The sequence below is a fragment of the Macaca fascicularis genome, chromosome 11 (genome assembly GCF_037993035.2).
Source record: "Macaca fascicularis isolate 582-1 chromosome 11, T2T-MFA8v1.1".
NCBI classification, from domain to species: Eukaryota; Metazoa; Chordata; class Mammalia; order Primates; family Cercopithecidae; genus Macaca; species Macaca fascicularis.
This window is the reverse complement of record NC_088385.1, coordinates 139,116,713-139,140,218: the sequence shown is the minus strand read 5'-3', so window position 1 is coordinate 139,140,218 and position 23,506 is coordinate 139,116,713. Positions and strand designations below refer to the sequence as shown.

Below are 23,506 nucleotides of genomic sequence, written 5' to 3'. Positions count from 1 at the left end.
CAATATAATACTTTAAGTCAGGATAATTTCCACCACAGAATTAATAGGGTACATGTAAGGTCTGAAAACATACTAATCCCACTGGACACAGCAAAATGTTCTGTATTTAAAAAATTAATAACTGTGTTTTTTAAGTCATTAAATTGTTACAAGTTATCTTGATTGAGCAATTATTCATCCCAAGTTTAAGTTTGGTAACAGGCGAGAGATTAAAAAGAGCTAATGTTTTTTAGGAATCTAAAGCTTGTTCACATGACTGGCAAGGAAGCGACCTTAACAAAAGCAGTCGCTGTCACTCTAGGAGCATCTGCTCCCCCAGAGTGCACCTGTGTGGCTGGTGGAACAAGGCCGGGGCTAACACTGGGAAGTGCCGACAACAGCACCAAAGCAGTGAGTGAGCGCAGCAGGAAAGCAGAGCTGGATGGCGGGGTCAGGAGAGAGAGCACAGACAGGAGAAGGCCGGACGCGGCCTCCGCAGAGGCGCTCCCTGCTAGACTCATGCCGGAGGTGGCTGCACTGGTGAGAGGCAGCGCTGGGCATGGGGCTGGGGAAAGACACAGGAGTGGACAGCAAGGCTCCTCCTACATCCCCGTGTTCTTAACACAACTCCTCTGGGGTAGAGAGATGGCAGAAACCTGGAAAGGTGAGGCCACTTACTAGGCAAGCGGGCCTGGGCCTGCGAGGTGAGCACCAGCCTCTGAGGCAGCGCGCTCTGCCCGGCCGCGTGCGAGGGGGCCTGGGGCTGGGGCGGGGGCTGGCCTGGGGTGGAGGCCTGTGCTGTGGTCTGGGCCCGCAGTTTCGCAGGATGGGCCGGGCTAGCGGCTGTGCTGGAGGCCGAGGCGGGCTGGTGTCGTGGAGCACTGGCGGAAGCCTGAGAGGTCTGAAACGGGGCTGCTGCTGCTGCAATCGATAAGGTTTGTTTGTGCAAAGCTGTTAGAGGTTCTTAATAAAATACATTATTTTAAACCGAATTTTAAAGAAATAAACATTTCACACTGTCTCTCAAATGAGAAGCCCCCTCTTAAGGAAAAAAAAAAAGGAGGGGCCATATAGTTTACAGAGTGAGAGAAACGTAATTTTACATGTTGTTAATTATCTTCACTTTGAGCTACAGTACTCTACGCGGTACATTTCTCAGAGTAAACAGAAACTGTTAGAAGTCAGCCCAACCAAACATTAGTATCAATTAGAAACTATTTCCTAAACACACACAAAAAAACATCAACAGAGCTTCCACTCATATTTCTATAGAGAACGCTGGCAACAATGCAGGTCTCCGCATTTATTTTTAGCTCAGAAAACCCGATGGACATGGTGTGGAGGGCCCCTTTGGCCACGTGGTGAAATACTACTTTTAACTATTTTGATGACCTTTTCTACTCTATCCTTCCTCAAAAGAATAATCAAGTTCAAGTGACAGCACAAAATACAATATGAGCAGACGTTCTCAGGAGTCTCCTAGACGACTGCACGCATGCGCCTCTTGTCAACAGAAACAGCCTGCCCAGTGGCTGTCAGTATCAGATCAACACTTATTAACCTAGCAGTGAAATTTCTTCAATAGGGAAAACATCCATTACCAGCCATCAAAAAGTCTAAAACTCATCAAGAACTCAACAAGGCACCTTCAGAGAGCCAGCAGGTGGTGCCTAGTCCCACTTGGGGACAATTACCGTGTCCAGAGGCGCAAGAAGAAAGTGCCATGGACTTGTCCCACAAAAACCTCCACAAGGCGGAGAGCAGACAACTACGTGAAGTCTACCTTTTGCCTCCGGATTGGCAGAGAATGTGGCGATGGGCGGCCGTCCTCGAAGCGGGCCCTGTGGAGCAGCAGAGGCTGTGGTGGGGGCTGCCGTCCGGGGCGGGTGAGTGCTGGGGAAAGCCACGGTGCGACCCTCGGGCTTCTGGCCGTACTGCACAGGCTGAAACAACCTAGATGCCCGTTGGTCCAGGCAAGAAGACACAGAGCATCAGACCACAGAGAGAACAGGCCACCTCAAGGAGCCAGGGTTCACCGCTGCCCACAGGAAGCCAGCTCAGGGGCCAGCACCCAGAGTGCAGTTTACAGAGGGAAGGGAAAGACGCCTAAGTACTGCCCTAGGTAAGCTTCCCCCAAGCCCGGTAGCAGTGGCTAACAAGACTTAAGTACACCAAAGTGGTACGTTAAATCTGCCCAGATTCCTGGGAATACAAGGATGAAAGCTGTTTTAACTTTCACAATCGTATCAATGTAGATTAGAAAACAACACATCTATTATAGCACAAGGGCTAAGGGGAGTGAGGAGAAACATCAACTTGACAAAAGTCTGATCAAGTGGCCGTACAAGTGATGGTTCACTGTTGCCTCAAACTCCTGGCTTCAAGCAATCCTCTTGCCTCAGTCTCTAAGTAGCTAGGAATATGGGTGTGCACCACCACACCTGGATTATATATATATTTTTTTGAGAGATAGGGTCTCACTATGTTGCCCAGGCTGGTCTCCAACTCCTAGGCTCAAGAGATCCTGCCACCTTGGCTTCCCAAAGCATTGGGATTACAGGCATGAGCCACAGTGCCCACTTTAAGCTGGGAACTATACTGGTCATTTTCAAAACCCCTATACAACGTAACAGGCAGAGATGGCCATCAAAAGTCATTTTTAGGCCGGGTGTGTGGTCTCACACCTGTAATTCTAGCACTTTGGGGGACTGAGGCAGGAGGATTCCTTGAGCCCAAGAGTTCAAGACCAGACCGGCAACAGAGTGAGACCCCTGTCTCTATTAAAACCTTTTATAAACGTTTTTGTAAAAAGCCATTTTAAAAACACAGACTAGCACCCACTAGAATGGGTGCTGTTCATTTACCTGAGGGCTGCAGGCTCCCTGAGGAGCAGCCTGCTGGGTCGTGGCCCCTCAAGCTAAGCAGAAACCTCTGGTACTGACGAGGGGAGGGTGATCCACTCAAAGTCCCAGTGAAGCCAAGTACAGAAGTGCCAACAAGAAAGACCTGTCTGCAGAACTGGCCCCTTCATCTCCAAACGCCTCTCTCCTTTCCTTTCCTTTTTAACCTAAGCACAGGATTTTGGATACTTCCAATTGCTAGATTTAGACTACGAGTCATTTATATCTTGTTTTAATCATCTAACGTGTCTGTCCCTCCCAGCCTCACGACACTGGCAAAAGCATCATTTCAGAATCATTCACATGTCACTTGTAAGACAATGACATCACGGTGGGGGTGGAGCCCTCTGCCTGCCACACTCACGACACGTGTGGTCCGGCCACACCAGCCTCCACCACAGGAGGTACCAGGTTAAATGCAGCCCTGACACCCACCCTACCCTAAAACTGCCATGAAGACGATCAAGGCAGTTGCTGCTCAGGGAGACAAGTAGTTGCACTGCACCACACAGCCTAAAAGGCATCTGCACAGCCACATGTACCACAGCCAAGGACATCAGCAAGGTCCCAAGAGCAGCAGATAACCCAAGTACATTAGCAGCCTTTCTTTCACCACGCGTAGACCTGGGTCAGCTGCGGGGACCCTGGGAGCCGACCCTCCCTGCTGCCTCTGGGTCGCACGCACCTGCTGGCCTTCAGCTTTGCTGCTGCTGGTCGGGCTGCTGGGGCTGCTGAAATGGAGATTTCCTCCATGAGTTTCCGTGGTATCTTTTTCTTAGACAGCAATTCTGCCTCGTGACGAGTGATTTTATTTTCTAAGCCGATGAGATCAAACATAGAAAGATCGGTTTCCTAGAAAAAAAAAGAAAAAAAGTCTTGCTGCATGAAGTGGCATAAAAAGCACCTAAGAATCAAAACTGATTTCTATGGCAGGGCCCTAACGTGGGCATCCAGATGCGCCCCCTCTAATGGCCACTCGGCAAGCAGACCCTCCTCCACGCCAATACACAGGTGCTGTCATGCCCTTGGTGAAGTTCTGCGGATGCACCGTGCGTGCTCAGCTACTTCTCCCAGGCCACAATCCACACAACGCCAAGAAAGCCTGCCCTCCGCACCTCTGCCCTCTGTGCATCTCTGCCCTCTGCACCTCTGCACTCTGTGAATCTCTGCCCTCTGTGAACCTCTGCCCTCTGCACCTCCGCACTCTGTGAATCTCTGCCCTCTGCACCTCTGCACTCTGAGTCTCTGCACTCTGTGAGTCTCTGCACTCTGTGAATCCCTGCCCTCCGCACCTCTGCACTCTGTGAATCTCTGCCCTCTGCACCTCTGCACTCTGTGGGCCTGCCTCCCTTGGGTAAACTTCCGGAGGTGGAACACTGATGTCTAGCCATCAGTGCCGCTAGACAGTGCCATGTATCGCAGAGCTGCAATTGCAACTGCAGAAGAAGAGCTGGTTGAGAACCATTTCCAAGAATGGTTTTATCTATAATGTGCCTGGAAAAGACATCCAACAGTGATTCCGCTTTCTGGATCCTCCACTTACCCTCCAGAAATCTCTCTCCAGTGCCTTCAGGATTAGAGATGCGGACGGATATTCCAGGGGCCCCGCCACATAGGAAGAGCCTGGGTGCCGGGGCTCGACGAGCCCAGGGTGATTGCAGATGCGCTGCAGCCGCACGAGGATGCTGAGGACATTGACAAAGTGCCCGCTCTTCAAGGCCTCCTGAGTGCTGCCCGTGGAGGAAGAAGCATGAAGCATTCAATCCAAATGGCACATGGACATATTCCCACCCTCACGATCAACTGTCTCAACTCCAGAAAGGTGGGCAGAAGCAGATTTTTCTAGGTCCGTTTACTGAGTTAGACAGAGTGGCCATTCAAGTCCACGTCCCAGGCAGGGCCTTCTGCACTTGCTCGCCATCCCCGTTTAGAGTGACGCCGCCCCACCAGAGCTGACCAGAGACAGCCACTCCAGTTCATTCTTCGTTCACAATCATAGCGAATGCTCTCAAAGAGACGTGGGGGGCAACCAAGGGGGATAAACAAAGTGAGGGGCAGGGTGAGCGCAGCAGAGCAAAGCCCCTCACACACCCGCTTGGCAGCTCTGACGCCTGGTCCTGCACTGGCCCTGCAGGTGGTGCGCGGGGGTAGACAAGGGCCCAGGTCCATGCCCTGTGCGTCTTACCACCCAGTGAAGGGGGCAGACAGAAGGACCTACAACGCACACTGGGACCAGGGCTGGGCAGGAAATGGGACCGTGGTAGGGAGTAGCCCTCTGGCGTGAGCACAAAGCACCAGGCAGCCTGAGGGAGGAAACCAGGGTGACAGTGACGACAGGTAACTGGTCTGGAGAGAGATGGCAGACTCATGGGAAGAGAAGGGAGGAGACAGCAATGGCAAATTTCCAACCCAAACAACTGGGTTGATGGTGGTGCACACCCTAAAACGGGAACACCAGGGAGGGAGCCAGGCTTGGGAAAACATGAACTCAGTTCTGCCATGCTGGATGTGAGGAGCTCAAGGGTCAGCTCAAGCACAGGTGACAGAAACCACCATGACAGCAGCACAGAACCCAACCAGGGCCGGCACGGAGGCTCACGCCTGCAATCCCAGCATTTTGGGAGGCCAAGGCAGCAGCATGCACCACAGAACCCAACTAAGGCCGGCGTGGTGGTTCGCCTGCAATCCCAGCACTTTGGGAGGCCAAGGTGGGCGGATCACTAGAGGTCAGGGGTTCGAGACCAGCATGGCCAACATAGTAAAACCCCGTCTCTACTAAAAATGCAAAAAAAAAATTAGCCAGGTGTGGTGGTGCATGCCTGTAATCCCAGCAACTCGAGAGGCTGAGGCAGGAGAATCACTTGAACCTGGGAGGCAGAGGTTGCAGTGAGCTCAGATCGTGCCACTGAACTTCAGCCTAGGTGACAAGAGTGAGACGCTATCTCAAGAAAAATTTTTAAAAAAACAAAACAAAACAAAACAAAAAAACGAAAACAAAAACCCAAGCAGGAGGGCTCCACAGGGGAGCCGATGCCTGGAGTCCTGAGTCCCCACACAGCTAGGCGTTGGCACATGAGAAGCACAATGCATAGGGGCTGAGAAATGAGTGGAGACCGAAAAATGGAGACAAGCATCGGGAGAGCTCCTGCGAGCCTGGCTCTGGAGAGCAGCGGTGGAAAGGAAAAGAGACCAGGGAAGGACTTACATGCACAAGGGCCGGGGCACAGCGTGCTTCAAAAATAATGGCTGAGAAGATGGATGATTCCGGAGAAGGGATGGGACTTAAAGCCCACATGGACGGGCTGGTAACAGAAAGGCAACTCGCCCTGGCTAACAGGAACCAGGAGAGGCCAGCACAAGTGCAGGGTGGTCTGGGCAGGTAGGGAGTCTGGTCTGGCAGCTCTGGAGCTCACGGTACAGAAATACGGGCGCTGCCCTCAAGGCAGCGGGTGTGGCACGGTCCCTGCAAGAGGGAGGAGCTGACCAGGACAGGACGCTCCTGGACCACCCGAGGATCCCGTCGAGCACCAGACAGCGCCCCAAACACTTGATTACCAGGTGCTCTAGGGGGGCGAGGCATGCGCACACCTAATGCACTATAGCTTGATTTCACAGTCTCAGAAAGAAAGAGGAAAACGTGCATGAGGAGTCCGAGTGCCCTCCTGCCATTCCGCCCGGGGAGCAGATGCCACACAGCCAGCCTGAGCCCAGCAGAAGAAGACATGCTTTCCCCCTACAGGTCCCAGGGCCGCCAGCCTCTCACACCTCAGACGACACTGCAACCCTGACGGCAAACAACCATGCTGCGTGGGCACAACCCCAGAAGGGCAACGGGTCAGACTCCCTGAGACGGTCCCTGTACGCAGGGCGTGGTCAATTGTTGCGTGGGCACAACCCCAGAAGGGCAATGGGTCAGACTCCCTGAGACCGTCCCTGTACGCAGGGCGTGGTCAACGTGACCTCCCTGACACGCTGGCGCCCAAACCCTGCATACGTTGTGAGTCCTCTCCACTCAAACGACAACTAGTGTGTTACCAAAGCTGGCACAGGCTGATTTCAGTATTCTACTGAAAAATCTGACACCAGAGCTTCAGCAATGTGGCAAAGCGTTTTCTGTCCACGCATACAAAGTTTCTACAATGCCCGGAGAGTCTCGCCACTAACGGCGTGGAGTGAGGTGCTGCTCCGCTGCCCTTCCTCTTGGAGAAAGGACGGTTGTACTGTGTCATTTGTGAAAGACTGAGAAATTCCACAGTCATCATGCACACTTACCTTCCCTCCTAAAATCTTCACTCACCAGGTTTAAGCTGCATTCACAGTCACCCTCCTCTCAAGGGTGCCCAGGCGCCACGTGCACATGCACAGAACGCTGGCAAGCCCCTGAGTGCACGCCCTCCGGCTGCAGAGCAGAGGATGAGGCACAGAGAGGGAGACCCAGGACGGGGGGTGGGGGTGTGCGTGTGTGGCTAACATGGGCTCACCCCTAGTCTCCGCAAACCACAGTCTGCTGTGCCCATGGCCACGGAGTGCACTCACACGATCGCCTGGCATCTGCTCCCGCCACAGCAGCTCACCAGGGTCCCCATGTCGTCTCCCCACAAGGAGGGGAGCACATGAGCACGTGGCTGGTGGAGGAGTGGGGTCGCTGATCCAGTGTGTCTGACTGTGGCCTGTGAGGGACACTGAGGTGGCATGGGGTAGGGGGTAACCCTGCAGCACTGCCTCATGGCCACACCCCCAGCAGAGACTGAGTTGTGATGACTAAGCACAGATAAATTTCAAATCCTCCAAAACTTGATTTCCAGGGTTTTTTGGGTTTCTTTCATCTAAACTCAGAAAACTGGAAAGCCAGACAGACCAAAACCATGCACATCTGACGACCTCAGAGGATCAAAGGGGGGCCCCACACTGTGTCAACTCCAGGGGCACAGCTTCCGGCACCAGCACGTCCCTGCAGAGGCACAGCAGCCAGCCATCACATGGTGTGCGCTGAATGGCGCATTCCACCCCATGCAACACCCCGCTCACTGCGCCGCAGAAAGCAGCGTGCCACCTCCTGTGGGCCATAGCCGACCCAAGTTCTGGGGCCTCCAGGCTGGCTGTGGGAAGGCGAGCTGCTCAATCATCGTCTCTCCCAGATGAATGGAAACTAAAATTCACAGAATTCTCTGGGCAACACAGAGAGCAGCACCAGGACACCACCCTACACATGGGCAGCTACACAGGAGTGGGGCTTCTGAGACAGGAAGTACAGCAGGGCCAGCATGAGCCTGGAAACACCTGAGGCCGCAGAGTCTGCTGCCCCCAAGAGGGCACCTCGGCCTCCAGCTCCAGACACCCAATCCTTTCGGAAAGGAGCTTTCTGCTGAGGCCACAGAAAGGGCCTCTGTCCCTCACAGGCAGGGACAGCGAAGGGGGCACATGCCCAGAGTCCACACTCACCCGGGTTGTAGGATAACATCCTCGTATAAGGCTTTTTGTCGGTTAGAAAGGCGACACTTCAAAACATGCTCATATTTCTTTGTCAGTTGCTTTTCCACATCTCTCTTAGTTCTCCTCAAAATAAATGGCTGTGTCACCTGAAAATAAAAAACTGTTTACTGTTTTTTTTCCAAAAATGCTGCTGTAACACGTTTACAATGAGGCATACACGTTTAATCACTGAGCTGAAATGGCAGAGCCCAACCTACCCTGTGTAACCTTATGACCACCTTATGGTAGTAATCCTGGCTCTCTTCACTGGGGGCCCTCAGAGGGGAGCTCAGGTAGGGTCTGGAGATCCCTGGGACCAGGAAGTGCACCATGGTCCAGAGCTCCAGGAAGGTATTGTGCAGCGGCGAGTCGATCAGAAGCAGGCGTTGTTGGCTGCAAACAGGACAAGAGACAACACTGGAATTCTCCAGCCACGGGGCTGGATGCAGCAGCGTCTTCTCGGACAACGTGTGAGAAAGGGGACAGTTATTTGACACTGTGAATGTCAACGTGCACATGACTGAAAAGGGGGGCTGCATTGACCCAGCTCTGGGGCTTTCTGGCCCACGTGCTAGGATGAAGATGAAAAGCAATTCTCTAGCTCAAAGGCCATTTTTTGTGTCTGCAATTACGCAGACTTCTTCAAGAGAACCTTTTACATCAACAGCAAAGAACACTCAATGACAAGCACGGAACACACAGACCTCTGCAGGGTGAAAACCGCTTCCCAGTGCCTCTCGGTCATGCCTTTCACACGCTGCATCTCATCAATGACCAGACACTTCCAGCGCACTCGTGTGAAGGCGGTGAAGCCCCGGAAGAACTGCGTGTAGGACGTGATGCAGACGTGGAAGCTGTTGGGTTCGGCCCACTCCTGCAGCACAGAGAGGATAGCTCAGTGCCTTCGCACTCCACTGTCTTCCAAAACCACCTTGAGGACACACGCTTCCCAAAGCTCTCCACCCAGTGACTCCGTTCCCACCTATAATTCTACTCGCTTTTTTAAATAACTTGCTATTACCGCACAGAAAATGGCTGCGTTTATGTTTTTATCTCTTCCTCTAGGGGTCTAAAGCAGTTTCGTTGACAAATTAAGAAGCTATTCTGCAGGCGCTGACAATTACCATTTGGAAAATACTGAGATTATAGCAGAGGATCCTGAAGCAGGGCGAGCTCTTCTAGTATCTAATCAAAACAAGGGGAAGTGTGCTCAGAAAAATAAGAGATGTCAACATCTGTATTGCAACTGACTGCATTATACGCTTTCTAAAAACAAACTAAAAGCCAGACACAGAACTATGGCTTGAATGTGTTCCCTCCAAAATTCATGCTGAAACCTAACGCCCATGGTGGTGGTATTGGAAGTGGACACTTCCCTGCTCTCAAGGATGAGCTTGTGCAGCAGGAAAGGGCTGGAGGGAACCAGCCTGGAGCCTTTTGCCCTTCCATCCCTTCCGCCAGGTGCCCTCCAAAACATGCAGCAGCAAGGCCCTATCTGGGAGGCGGAAACCAGGCCCTCACCAGACACTAAATCTGCTGGCATCTGGATCTTGGACTTCACAGCCTCCAGAACTGTGAGAAATAAATGTCTATACTTACAAATTACCCAGTCTGTGATATTTTGTAATAACATCAAAAACAGACTAAAACAGTAAAAAAGAAAATACTACTGAAAGCTCACTTTTTCTCACTTTTTCAGTAAACACTACTCAACACAATGTCGTCTAATGGTCCAAAATGTTCTACTCAATGGAAAGCTGTGATGAATCTACCTTTAGTGACCTAGTACTAGAAACTATAGGGCAGAGAAAAATTTTTAATAAGTTAAAATTTGTTCCAGAAACGTCATCTATTAGGCACATTGTGCAAATGTTTCTATGGGTTTTAAATTCAGATCTGGGGGCACCCAGCTTCTCCTCTGTGCCTGTGGAAGTCAGCAGGGCCTCCAGGGAAAAGTGCCGCACTGCCCCAGAGAAGACCATTTCCGGAGGAAACTGCCCCACTTTCTGGACAATGACACTGAGCTCTGTGCACACCTGGGCCTGCGAGGGTGTGGCCCTTCTCGCAGGGAACGGCCAGGCCGAGGCGGTACTGTCTATGCTTTCGAGGGGAACAACGTAAAGGTTTGTTAACTCATGAATGAGTGATTTTTAATAATTACATTAGTAAGCATGTCTTCACATTTTTTAATGTGTCTTTTATAAAAATTAAGATGGCTTTCTGTTTAGCTTTATTTTATGTTTTAAAAAAAATACCTGTCTCTTTGCTTTGAGTTCTCTGTGACTGCCAATATATGAGAGGATTTTGAGCCCGGGACACCAACGTTTCAATTCAAGCTCCCACTTGAGTATATTACAACTTCTCACAACAACAAGATGGGGGCCCCAATTACCTACAAAGGAAAAAACAGAATTTTCCACGTCAAAGTATCTGTCATGTCCAGGCACTGAGCACTGTGTCTGACCAGAGACGCTTCCTCAGTATGAGTAACATGAACCACCACATGACTGAGGCAGACTTGGGGGGAACAAGTGCATTCGTCTGGAGCCAGCACACCGCCCAGAAGCTGCTCCTTGGCCCCCAGGGTGCTGCTGCACAAGCAGCAAGCCTGGCTCAGAGGAGACCTCAGTAGACACACATTGAATGAGCAGTCTCAAGAACACCCTGGTGTTCATTCAAACCACTCTTGAGCTCCTCCAAGAGTCCGGAGGAATGAGCAACACTTAGAAAGTAGACTCACAGACGAAGAGAGCCCCAGACCCTGCTCAAGTCCTTCCCACAAGCCAGGCGACCATGCAGCAGGAGTCTAAATTGTGTTTTGTCAGCCAAGGGCTTGTGCCCATCACTGCTTCCCAAGCTTTAGTGAGGGCACATCCAAACCATCCTAAAATACATTGTTTCAAATTTCCTTCTTCAGAAAACTATGATTTTTTTTTAAGATGGAGTTTTGCTCTTGTCACCCAGGCTGGAGTCCAACGGCACAATCTCGGCTCACTGCAACCTCTGCCTCCCAGGTTCAAGTGATTCTCCTACCTCAGACTCCTATGTAACTGGGATTAGAAGCACAAGCCACCATGCCCAGCTAATTTTCGTATTTTTAGTAGTGATGGGTTGTCACCATGTTGGCCAGGCTGGTCTCAAACTCCTGACCTCAGGTGACCCGTCTGCCTTGCCCTCCCAAAGTGCTGGGATTAGAGGCAAGAGCCACTGAGCCTGGCGAGAAAACTAAGGTTTTTAAAGATTATTAGAGGAATACATATGAATTTCAACTTCTGTACTATAAATGAAACATAAACCAAGTTACAAGACAGACTTAGTAGACTTTAAACAAGTATTTACAACACATCCATCTACAGCCATTACTGCTAATATGCAAAGCATTCCTGCTGATCCTGGAAAAGAACCACCCAATAGAAAAATAAACAAAGGATATGAACAGAAGTGTCACAAAGAAAAAAATATAACAGGACAATAAACTCTTTAAAAGACACAACCAGCTGGGCGCGGAGGCTCACGCCTGTAATCACAGCACTTTCGGAGGCTGAGGCAGGCAGATCACAAGGTCAGGAATTCAAGACCAGCCTGACCAGTATGGTGAAACCCCGTCTCTACTAAAATACAAAAATTAGCTGCGCATGGTGGCGTGCGCCTGTAATCTCAGATACTCAGGAGGCTGAGGCAGGAGAATCACTTGAACCTGGAAGGCGGAGGTTTGCAGTGAGCTGAGATCATGCCACTGTAACTCATCCAGCCTGGGCAACAGAGCAAAACTCCACCTCAAAAAAAAAAAAAAAAAAGACACAATCCAAGGAGTAAGTAAACACAAATCAAATCCAGATGGTATTTCAACCCCCAGTAAAAAACAAGATTTAAAAAAAAAAAGAAGAAGAAAAGAAAAGCTGGCTAGGCACAGTGGCTCACAGCTGTAATCTCTGTAATCCCAGCACTTTGGGAAGCCAAGACAATCTCTGTAATCCCAGCACTTTGGGAAGCCAAGACAGGAGGATCTTTTGAGGCCAGGAGTTCGAGACCAGCCTGGGTAACATAGTAAGACCTCATCTCTCCAAAAAAAAAAAAAAATTAGCCAGGCATGGTGGCATACACCTGTATTCCCAGCTACTTGGGAAGCTGAGGCAGGAGGATCGATCACTTGAGCCCAGGAGGCTGAGGTTGCAGTGAGCCAGGACCACACCACTGCTCTCCAGCCTGGGCAGACACTTGTACCAGCACCTGCACTGATGCAGACCACACACTAAGGCAAAGCCACATCAGCTCCAGTGCTTGCTAGGCCTCTATCGTGGTTGACTCCAATCTTTCTATACTCATCCCCCACCGTCCCCTCATACCCTCTTGCCCTCACACTGGCCTCGGTGGTGTTCCTGGATGTCAGCTGCATTTGTAGCCCCCACCCCCAGTGCCCCATCTCCCTGAGACCTTGCCCCAGCTGGCCAGGATCCTGTCACTATGCTGGGTCATCAGTCCATTTCAAGGTTCATCTGTACCAGTGTGGGGTTCCTGAAAGCAGGGCTGCACCCTCAGGACCTAGAAAAGTGCCTGGGGTCTGTGACAGCCATCACGGAAGGAGCAGATGAATGAATGCTGAATGATTCACTCATCTGTTCAACTGACAAAATACAATCCCCTAGTTTTAGAAGCACAGGCTACTTTCAGGCTGGGCATGATGGCTCATGCCTGTAATCCCACCACTTTGGGCAGCCAAGGCAGGCAGACTGCTTGAGCCCAGGACTTCAAGACCAACCTGGCAACATGGCAAAACCCTATCTCTATCAAGAATACAAAAATTAGCCAGTTTTTTGTTCAGTCACAGTGATCTTCCTCCTTAGGAGGCTCAGGTGGGAGGATGACTTGTGTCTGGGAAGTCAGGGCTGCAGTGAGCCCTGATCATGCCACTGCAATCCAGCCTGGGCAACAGTGCCTTAAAAAAAAAAAAAAAAAAAAAAAGAGCCAGGCACGGTGGCTCAAGCCTGTAATCCCAGCACTCTGGGAGGCTGAGGTTGGTGGATCACTTGAGCTCAGGAGTTCCAGACCAGCCTGGGCAACACGATGAAACCCTGTCTCTACCAAAAATTTAAAAAAAAAATTAGCCGGGCATGGTGGCAAGTGCTTGTAGTCCCAGCTACTTGGGAGGCTGAGGCAGGAGAATCACTTGAACCCAGGAGGCGGAGGTTGCAGTGAGCCGAGATCGCGCCATTACACCCCAGCCTGGGCAATGAGAGTGAAACTCCATCTCAAAAAAAACGAAAAACAAAACCCTCTCCGGAGCTGAAGGGACCCTCAGCCCTGCCTCTCTCTCCTTAAACTACTTGGACTGAGACCCCCACTGCAAGCCCACTGTGCTCCATTTCTTTTCACACAGCCTTCAGTCAGAGCACCCATGGGGTCATCACTTCCCTAAGCTGACCCTCCTAATTTAAACACGTCCAACTTTTTTTTTTTTTGAGACGGAGTCTCGCTCTGTCGCCCAGGCTGGAGTGCAGTGGCCGGATCTCAGCTCATTGCAAGCTCCGCCTCCCGGGTTCACATCATTCTCCTGCCTCAGCCTCCCAAGTAGCTGGGACTACAGGCGCCCGCCACCTCGCCCGGCTAGTTCTTTGTATTTTTAGTAGAGACGGGGTTCCACCGTGTTAGCCAGGATGGTCTCGATCTCCAGACCTCGTGATCCGCCCGTCTCGGCCTCCCAAAGTGCTGGGATTACAGGCTTGAGCCACCGCGCCCGGCCCATCTTTACTTTCAAAGCTCAAATATGAAGATGAGGCCACGTCCCCTCTTCTCTGCAGGAATAGCAAAGCCTGCTTTAAGTCTGGAACATACAGTGGGAACCACATTCCAAGATGTTTACTGAACATTTCTCTTACAAGAGCAAGAACAGTGAAACCTTGTCCTGTGTTAGAGACACAAGTCACACCTTCTTCTGCAGCTAGGCACAGAGCAGGAGACTGAGGTGGGCACCTGACCTAAAAGCCAAGATAGGAAGGGCAGTGAACAGGGAGCTGACTCTAAAGACTGGAAAGGAGGCCAGAGGGCCTACACAAGCTGTGTGCCAGTCAGAAGTGTCAAGAGGGTGAAGAACCAGGTGGGGCTGCCATGCAGAGGCTGAGCCCCCACAGGGTACCCAGGCCCATTCCCTAAGGAACCCGAGCAGTGGATCAGAAACGCTGCCCCACTGACAGGTGAAATCCAGCAAGAGGGACAAGAGGAGGCGTGCACATAGTAACACGAAAAGGATACAGTGAGCCAGGATGCGTGCCACAAACCACCCCACACAGTTGAGAGCCCTACAGCGGGGTTTGTGCCAGTTTAGAAGCAGCAAGGGAAGTGGACCACCTGCTCTGCTGCCCACACACTGCACAGTGACCTGACCCTGGAGTCACAAGGTTCAGTCACAGCCTGATGAGTCTCTGCATTGTATTAGATTTTCACTAATAGTTACTGGATGTTAACTGTGAACTAGTTTTTTATTCATTCATACAATGAATACTTCTGAGGCTCAATTTGCTCAGGTCAAAGGACAGAAGCAAAGAAGTAGATAAGATGGCCAAGTCCCCACACTCCCATCAAACACACTGGCCTATGGGTAAGTCTTAGCAAATAGGTATTGTTCAAAAAACTAGCAAACTCTTACCTTCGTTACAAGCTAGGTGGGCAAAAAAAGCAATGATCTGCACTGTTTTACCCAGTCCAGCTTCATCTGCCAATATGCCATTGAGATTCTTCCTGTAGAGCTTGGCCAGCCAGTCCAGGCCAATCTTCTGATAATCTCTGAGAGCCCCGTACAATAGAGGCGGAGCATTAAACTTGACCTGCAGCGATGAACAGATCAAAGAGTGGCTGCTGGTCAAAACAATCACCAAACTTTTTCTAAAAACTGAAACCAAAGTCACGCTATAAACCGATTAGAAAGCCACAAAAATGATCTACAGAAAACAGGAAGAGGAAGAATTGCTTCTTTTGGAGACCAAGTCTCACTATGTCATCCAAGCTGGTCTTCAACACCTGAACATCTGGGCTGAAGCAATCCTCCTGCCTCAGCCTCCTGAGTAGCTGGGACTACAGGCACATGAAGAATTGCTTTTTCTGACAACTCTGTAGTTGGGATAGAGCACTTCACTGGGAAGAGGAAAAGCTTTTCTCATGGCTAAGCTATGTGCTCTGTCTCTCAAAGGCCCATCCCACACTTGAAAAGCTCAGAGCCTCACCGAGGTTGTGACCCGAGCACTGCCCTTGGGCAGGATGGCTTCAGCCACCGCAGTGACGTCCGCAATGTCCTTGGCATTTGGCTTCCCGACATTCATCCTCTCGGCAGCTTTGAACTGATCCATGATGAAAAGTGAGTCAATGAGAACCAAGTCCTTGCGACTCTCCCTGTCGCCTGGACAGTCATCCGCATCTGTAACGACAAAAAAAAACAGAGAAGTGGGGGCTGCTGAGAGGCCTTTATAAATCTGAACCTTTTTTAAAAACAGGAAAAAGTTTATAGAATCCAACTACTTCAAATACAGAATTAGGCAATAACTTTTTACTTGAAATCCAAAATATCTAACAATGCTATCTGGATAAATGGGAGAGAACTCTTATGAAACTATCAAACCAAGGACCACTCCGGAAAGCCCTCCAAGAGTATAATTTGCCCCAAATAGTCTGGCATTTTGGAAAATGTCTCCATAGCAATCAGGAGCTGGTATCACAGAGAGATACATGTAGGTGTTTCAAGGTTTAGGGATCTCCCCTCTATCACCAAGAAATAAAAAAGCAGAATGCTTTCCCAAATGTGGGAAACTGGGAGGAGACCAAACCCGCCACTCCTTCCTCTGGTCCTGCTAGCAGTGTGGGGTCGGGAAAGGCCTGAGCTTCCCAGGGCTCCTGTGGGCCCCTCCCCAACTTGTATGCAGGAGTCTAACTGTCCCAAGAACTGTATGCGGGGGGCTAACTGTCCCAAGAACTGTATGCGGGGGGCTAACTGTCCCAAGAACTGTATGCGGGAGTCTAACTGTCCCAAGAACTGTATGCAGGAGTCTAACTGTCCCGAGAACTGTATGCGGGAGTCTAACTGTCCCGAGAACTGGAATGAGAGCAGGAAAGGCAGACCTTTTCTGGTATGCTCTGTGCATCTGTTTAGAAAGTCTAATAAGTAAAATAAACTACTCAAAACTGATGTGTTAAACAAACACAGCACAGCCTGAATAAACATGCTATCTAGGTCCATAAAACAATGATGTTTATAAATCTAGAGAAAAATATTTTACACCCTTCACAACATGATCAAGTGTCCCAATAGCTGTGCCAGGTTAATAAAAGCACAGAATGTAACAAAATTCTATTCAACATAAAGATACTTATTAAATATTTCTAATTTTTTATTTTATCAAACTAAAAGAAATTTTCTAAATCTTATTTGAAGTCTTTGTCTGTAAGTATTCCGGCTTCTGCTTTTAACCCTGAATTCTTCCAAAGGCTGGTAGCGCACCTTCCTCTCCACTTGTGTCCTCCCCATCAGGCTTCGGCCGGGACCACTGAGAACTCGGCAGGAAGGCGCCTTCGTACAGCTTCATCAGGTCCAGGAGGGGCAGCTCAGCTGCAGAGGGTTGAGGGCACAAGGGCTGTTACTTTATAACAACTGTCATTTGAATTGGGAAGGAGCAGCGGCCAGGAAAACCACAGTAAGAAGGGCAAGGGGCTTCCTCTCACATGTATTCCTTTTTCCGGCTTTAGATCACTCCTTGGAAAAAGATTACAATGTCTAAAAGCACACTTGTTTTTTCTAAAAACTAAAATGGTTGCCCATTACTGATAAAAGGTGTAAACTATTTTGTTGGGGCGTGCAAGGGGAATCATGAGAAATTACTCAGTAAGCGCAACACACGTTTGGGTCATGACATACCAGAGACCCAGACTTCACCACAACACAGTACAGCCAGGGAACAGCACTGAACTTGCACCCCTGAAATTTATGCAAATTTAAAAATGTATAAAATATTTTCTCTATAAAGATGAGAATCTTTGAAAGAAACTCAACTGTATTCACAAAAGATTTCAAATACCTGAAATAATCTAAATGAACAGTAACAGTATAGACGAATAAATAAAAATGTAAAAAATGAACACCACTGATAGGAAATAACTGATGAAGATGATATATAAAAATATAAAACATCAAAGTAAAAAATAAAAAGCAAAAATGTTAAAAAGTATGATAAAACATAGTTAGGCTTTTTTAAAAAAAACACTCACCCTAATTGCTTAAAAAAAAATACCACACATTAAATCCCCAATCACAATGGGCAAAGGATATGAAGCTGTTACATACACAAAAGTATAAAGGGCAATGAAATACTTTTTAATTGATCATCCCTGGAAATCAGTGCACAATTTGTTTAGTATAGAATTATCAACCACCTTAAAATCATAACACTGAGAAACTGTTATGAATTAGGTACTCTCACTTGCTGCTGATAATGGCGTAAACTGGTTGGATTTTTCTGGAAATCAACACGGAAAGCTGAAGGGCTTTGGAATCCAATGCCCTCAACCCCATCGTTTCCCCCTTTAGTGAGTCTATCCAGAGGAATGAGAAATGTGAACCCAGATTTCTGTTCAAAGAATGTTCACACAGTGGTAGATCTAACAGGGGAAAACACTTTAGTTGGGCTGTGTACTCGTGATATGTGCGCTTGTCTGCATCTATAGTTTATGTCAAATAAAGACTGTTGAGTCAAAACAACAAATGCCATGGACAAGTCCCCTACAAGGACCACGTTAAAGGCACTGCCCATTTGGGACTAGCAAAACACCCTTTGAATTTATTTGCTCAGGATGTTAAACATTCGCCACACTGGCTTGATGGACATAGACGTAATGGAGCCCAGTGAAAGTATTAAGTGTTGGCTGTGGAATCCAGGTGGTGTGTCCATGGTGTTCCTAACAAGGTTCTTCACCTTTCCTGTCTGTCTGATGCTTCCAGAGCAAAATGCTGGGCTGCACCACTACAGCATATGACGCTATATGTAAGTAGGAAAAACAAGCCAAACAACTGGAAACTTCCAATAACAAGAGAATTCTGTAAGGTGTCTCAGAACAAACAATACACAGAAATCAGCCTCCACATAGATAAATGAGTTAGAAAATGCAATAGAAGAAAAAAAAACCCATTTAGACAGAAAATTAAATACAGTTGTCCCTCAGAATCCTTGAGGAGTTGGTTCCAAGGACCCTCTCGGATACCACAATCCAAGGATGCTCAAGTCCCTTATATAAAGTAATGTATATTTGCACGTAACCTATACACATCCTCTCATATATTTTAAATCATCTCTAGGTTACTTATAATACCTAATACAATGTGAATGCTATGTAAATAGTTGTTACACTATTTTTTTTGTATCTTTTTTGTAATTGTTGTGCTGTTATTTTGGCTTATTTGGTTTGGGGATTTTTCTGGTTGGCTGTTTGGTTTGTTTTTGTTTGTTTGTTTTTTTAGAAATGGGGTCTTACTATGTTGCCCAGGCTGAACTTGAACTCCTGGGCTCAAGTGATCATCCTGCCTCAGTCTCCCAAGTAGCCAGGATTACAGGTGTGAGCGACCACACCCAGCTGTATTATTATTTTTTACTGTTTTGCTTTGTTTTGTTTTTGGTAAATATTTTCTATCTGTAGTTGATCAAATTCATGGATCTGAAACCATGGATATGAAGAGCTAAATATACTTAGAATTAAACTTTCAAAAATGCACCACATCTCCGTGAAGAAAGCTCTCACAAGCTCCTGAAGACCATGAAAGAAGCCTTGACCTGACGAGAGGCTCTGTTCATGGATTCAGCTCGACACCATGAAGACAACGGGATGCCCGAGAACCCACCTCCTGCAGTTTACTCCTGGCCTCTCCCACACTGACCTGGCCTGACTGATGTGACCACCATCCGGGAGAATGACAGCACGTGACTCCAAGACTCAGTTATAAAAGATACTACAGTGTCTATCCTGCTCCCACACGGACACTTGCCCTGAGACACCAGCCCCAGGTCAGGAGGACACTAAACCTGCCCTTAGCATGCAACAGAGCCCATCAGCTGGCAGAACGAACCAGCCCGGAATGGCATCCTCCAGCCTGCCACATCAAGCCTTCTGAAAACCATCTTCACAGGAGACCTACGCCACAACCATCCAGCAAGGCTGCTCCCAAACTCTGCCCCAGAGAGAGTATACAGTATACAGCGCTGATTTACCAGGTAATCTAGTAAGTCAAGAACGCACACCACGATCAGATAGCCACCGCCAACAAGAACACAGAAAGCTAACAGAGAAGAGGAAATGAAGTAACTAAATACTTGACTGATGCTTTAACCAGAAAGAGATGACTAAAGAACAGGTGAGAAAACACAAAACAAATTTTTAAATTATGATAGATCTAGGCCCAATTAATAGAACAGGCTTAAATTTAATACAAATGTACTAAACACTCCAATATAGAGACACAGGGATGTTAGAATAAACTGGAGGGCAGAGAAGACCAACTACAAGCTATTTACAAGAGACATGCTTTATAAAAGAACACAGATTAGAAGTTAACAGAAACTCCCTCTAGAGGAAACTCCCTCAGTGTCAGGCCTAAAATAACTGCCACAATAAACTTCCAATAAATTGTCAAAAATCACAAAGTACACTAGGAAACAATGTACCATCAGCAGAAACCAGGATTCATAAACGACAGCAGAATCAGACCTGCAAAAACGTCACCCATGCAATTATCAGGCACAGATTATAAAATTTTATATCTGAAGAAATAAAAGAGAAGACTGAAAGTGTGAATACACAGCAAGAGATAATTTTAAAATTTCATGTAGGTTTTCTTAAAAACCATTGGGAATGTCTTAAAACAAACTGGTAACTGGAATTTAACACTTAATCAATGGGTTAACAAAAGACTAGGAAGAGCTTAAAAGAGAACTCATCAAATAGAAAACAGATGTGATAACATTATCTAGAACCAAGTAAAAATGAAGTAACAGGATAACAATCCTAAATCTATATATGCACATACTAACATAGCCTCAAAATACATACAATGAAAACTTGACAGAAACTTAAGGAGAAACAGGTACTCATTATCATAATGGAAAATTTTAACATACTTCTCTCAGTAATTGATAGAGCAAGAAGACAAAAATCAGTAAGGACAAGACGAATCGGATAATGCAATCAACAAGCTCTACCTGGTGGACTCAGAGAGAAAAGGGTACCATAACCTGATGAATTCATGTTGTTTTAAAGCATGTATGGAATGTTTATAAACTGATCCATTCAAAACCCACCTCAACAAAATCCAGATCAGTGAGAATCCCATAAATCCACTGTCTGATCAAAATGCAATTAATGTAGAATAATAGTAAAAATATATATTGAAAACCCCGTAATATTTGGAAATTAAGAAACATCCTTCTAAATAACTCACAATAAAAAAAATATATATAGGGGAAATCAGAAAATATTTAAAACTGAATAATAAGCATGATATTCAGCTAAAGCAGTATTACAGAAAAATTCAGACCCTTAAATGTTTATATTAATGGGCTAATGAAAATTAGTAAGTCAGTCATCCAAGTTAAAAACTCAGAAAAAGATGTTTTTAAAAAAGAAATACTAAGGGCCGAAACAAAACAGAAAACAATACACAGGCGTCAGGTAAAAAAAAAAAAAAAAAGAAACTGAAAAACTTTTGACAAGACTATCAAGAAAACAGAGAAGCTTAAACACACAGTATTAGGGGGAAGAAGGGACATATGTACAAACGTAGCCAAGATCGGAAATGCTGTAAGGAGAAGTTATTGACAATGTATGCCAATAAATTTTAAAATTTAGATGAAATAAAGAAATTCTTAGAAAATGTGACTATCAAAATTGACTATGAAGAAAAGAAAAAGTCATATTCCTCAATTTAATGCACAAGGGCCAGGCGCGGTGGCTCACACCTGTAACCCCAGCACTTTGGGAGGCTCAGGTGGACAGATCACCTGAGGTGAGGAGTTGGAGACCAGCCTGGGCAACATGGCAAAACCCTGTCTCTACTACAAATATTAAAAAATAGCCAGGTGTGGTGACAGGTGCCTATAATCCCAGCTACTGAGGAGGCTGAGGCAGGAGAATCGCTTGAACCCAAGAGGCGGAGGTTGCAGTGAGCTGAGATCACGCCACTGCACTCCAGCCTAGGCGACAAAGCAAGACTCTGTCAAAAAAAACAAACAAAGCATGCAATACCCATCTACAACAGAAACACTGAAGAGTAGATACGAACTTCATTAATCTTATAAAAATATTTACAAAAACTCTATACACCATGTCCATTCTGGAAACACTAAACGTATCATCACAGTCATCCTGAGAGCAGCAGTGAAGAACACTCCATAGGACACGTCAGGCCAAGGCTTCCACACACTGTAGATCCTCAGAACAACCCTGGTTATCCCATTTACAACTGAGAAAAACACCACGGAGAGCTTAGACAACCTGACCAAGGCCATGGGGTCAGTAGGCAACAAACATTAGGTCTGAACCATGCAATTATGACTCAACACTCTAACACTCTACCTTTCTACCGAAAGTGTTCCCCTTCAAAGCAAGAAAAAGCCAAAGTTGTCCACCACTAGCATGAACTCAACACTGTACTGAAAGTCCCACCAAGCACAAAACAGCAAGAAAAGGTAGTATAAAAGGAATAAGGATTATAAAGGAAAAACTCTTTCTTCAGAGAAGTATACAATGAACAGAGTTCAGAAAAGTTGGCTGGGTGCGGTGGCTCAAGCCTGTAATCCCAGCACTTTGGGAGGCCGAGACGGGTGGATTGCGAGGTCAGGAGATCGAGACCATCCTGGCTAACACGGTGAAACCCCGCCTCTACTAAAAAATACAAAAAACTAGCCGGGTGCGGTGGCAGGCGCCAGTAGTCCCAGCTATTCAGGAGGCTGAGGCAGGAGAATGGCGTAAACCCGGGAGGCGGAGCTTGCAGTGAGCTGAGATCCGGCCTGGGCGACAGAGCGAGACTCCGTCTCAAAAAAAAAAAAGAAAAGTTGCTGAGTATAAGAGAAACAAAATCGACTGCACTGACACGTATCAGCAATATATTTAAAATATAATTTTAGAAAATATACCACTTGGCACACCTTTTAAAAATATATAGTACCTAGAATTAAATTTAACAAAAGAGACACAATCATCAAATTTCATGGAAAGCTATTTAGGAAGACCTAGCTGAAGGGAGAACTATATTTTGACCATAGACTGGAAAGGCTGAACTTCATAAAGATGGCAATTCTCACAAAGCATCCATTAATACAATTAAATTCTAATCAAAATTCCCAATAGGTTTTTCTGTGAAGCTTGATGAGCTGCTTCTAGCACGGATCTGAAATAGTCACCAAACAGACAAGATCCTCCCAACGCAGAGCAAGGCAGAGAACCTACCTGACCAGACATCGAGAACTATTATAAAGCTACAGTAAGAAAGACAGTGTGGCATCAGTACAGACTGGCACAAGTTTTCCAATAAAAGAATAAAGATCCCAGAAAGAGCCGTGCATAAAAGGAAACTTGTTTTATGTCTGAGCTGGCATTGAAGATCAGTGGGGAAAAGATCGGCTTTTCAATATGACTTTCCAAATATACATTTGGGGGAAAAAAGGGAAACTGCACTCATTTCACAATGTAAGAGTAAAGCAGAAAAATTCTAGATGATATATCCTTGTGAACAAGACTGACAAATTCAACTACAGTAAGTCCTCACTAAACATCATCAATAGGTTGGTTCTTGGAAATTGTTACTTTGAGCAAAATGATGTATAGCTGATCGGTGGACAACCTGGGTTGGAACTGTGAGGGTCCTCTATCCACAGCAGGACCAACCCCTCCCCTTCCCCCTACCCCACTACCTTCTTATCCTACGCAACGTGAAGATGACGAGGATGAAGACCTTTATAATCATCCACTTCCACTTCATAGTAAATGTAGTTTCTCTTCTTTATTTTTTAACAACATTTTCTTTTCTCTAGCTTATTTTGTTGTAAGAATACAGTACATAATATTAAATATACATAACATATAAAATAGGCCAGGCACAATGGGTCACACCTGTAAACCCAGCACTTTGT

General features: G+C 47.2%; 1 protein-coding gene across 34 annotated transcripts in view; it reads right to left on the bottom strand.

Annotated features, from left to right (window-relative positions):
* Nucleotides 1-23,506, bottom strand: part of EP400 (E1A binding protein p400) — a 135,017-nt gene that overhangs the window by 58,322 nt on the left and 53,189 nt on the right. For 30 of the 34 annotated variants that reach the window (XM_065525078.2, XM_065525082.2, XM_065525092.2 and 27 more), the window contains 11 exons: nucleotides 16,837-16,944; nucleotides 15,569-15,759; nucleotides 14,995-15,172; nucleotides 10,607-10,743; nucleotides 9,056-9,225; nucleotides 8,570-8,744; nucleotides 8,322-8,458; nucleotides 4,423-4,609; nucleotides 3,565-3,731; nucleotides 1,763-1,932; nucleotides 658-900 (listed from right to left, as the gene is read on the bottom strand). In XM_065525078.2, coding sequence (XP_065381150.1) covers nucleotides 658-900; nucleotides 1,763-1,932; nucleotides 3,565-3,731; nucleotides 4,423-4,609; nucleotides 8,322-8,458; nucleotides 8,570-8,744; nucleotides 9,056-9,225; nucleotides 10,607-10,743; nucleotides 14,995-15,172; nucleotides 15,569-15,759; nucleotides 16,837-16,944 — 1,863 coding nt within the window. The remainder of the gene's footprint in view (nucleotides 1-657; nucleotides 901-1,762; nucleotides 1,933-3,564; nucleotides 3,732-4,422; nucleotides 4,610-8,321; nucleotides 8,459-8,569; nucleotides 8,745-9,055; nucleotides 9,226-10,606; nucleotides 10,744-14,994; nucleotides 15,173-15,568; nucleotides 15,760-16,836; nucleotides 16,945-23,506) is intronic. The other 4 variants (XM_065525097.2, XM_065525098.2, XM_074008458.1 and 1 more) reach the window with 1 other exon arrangement.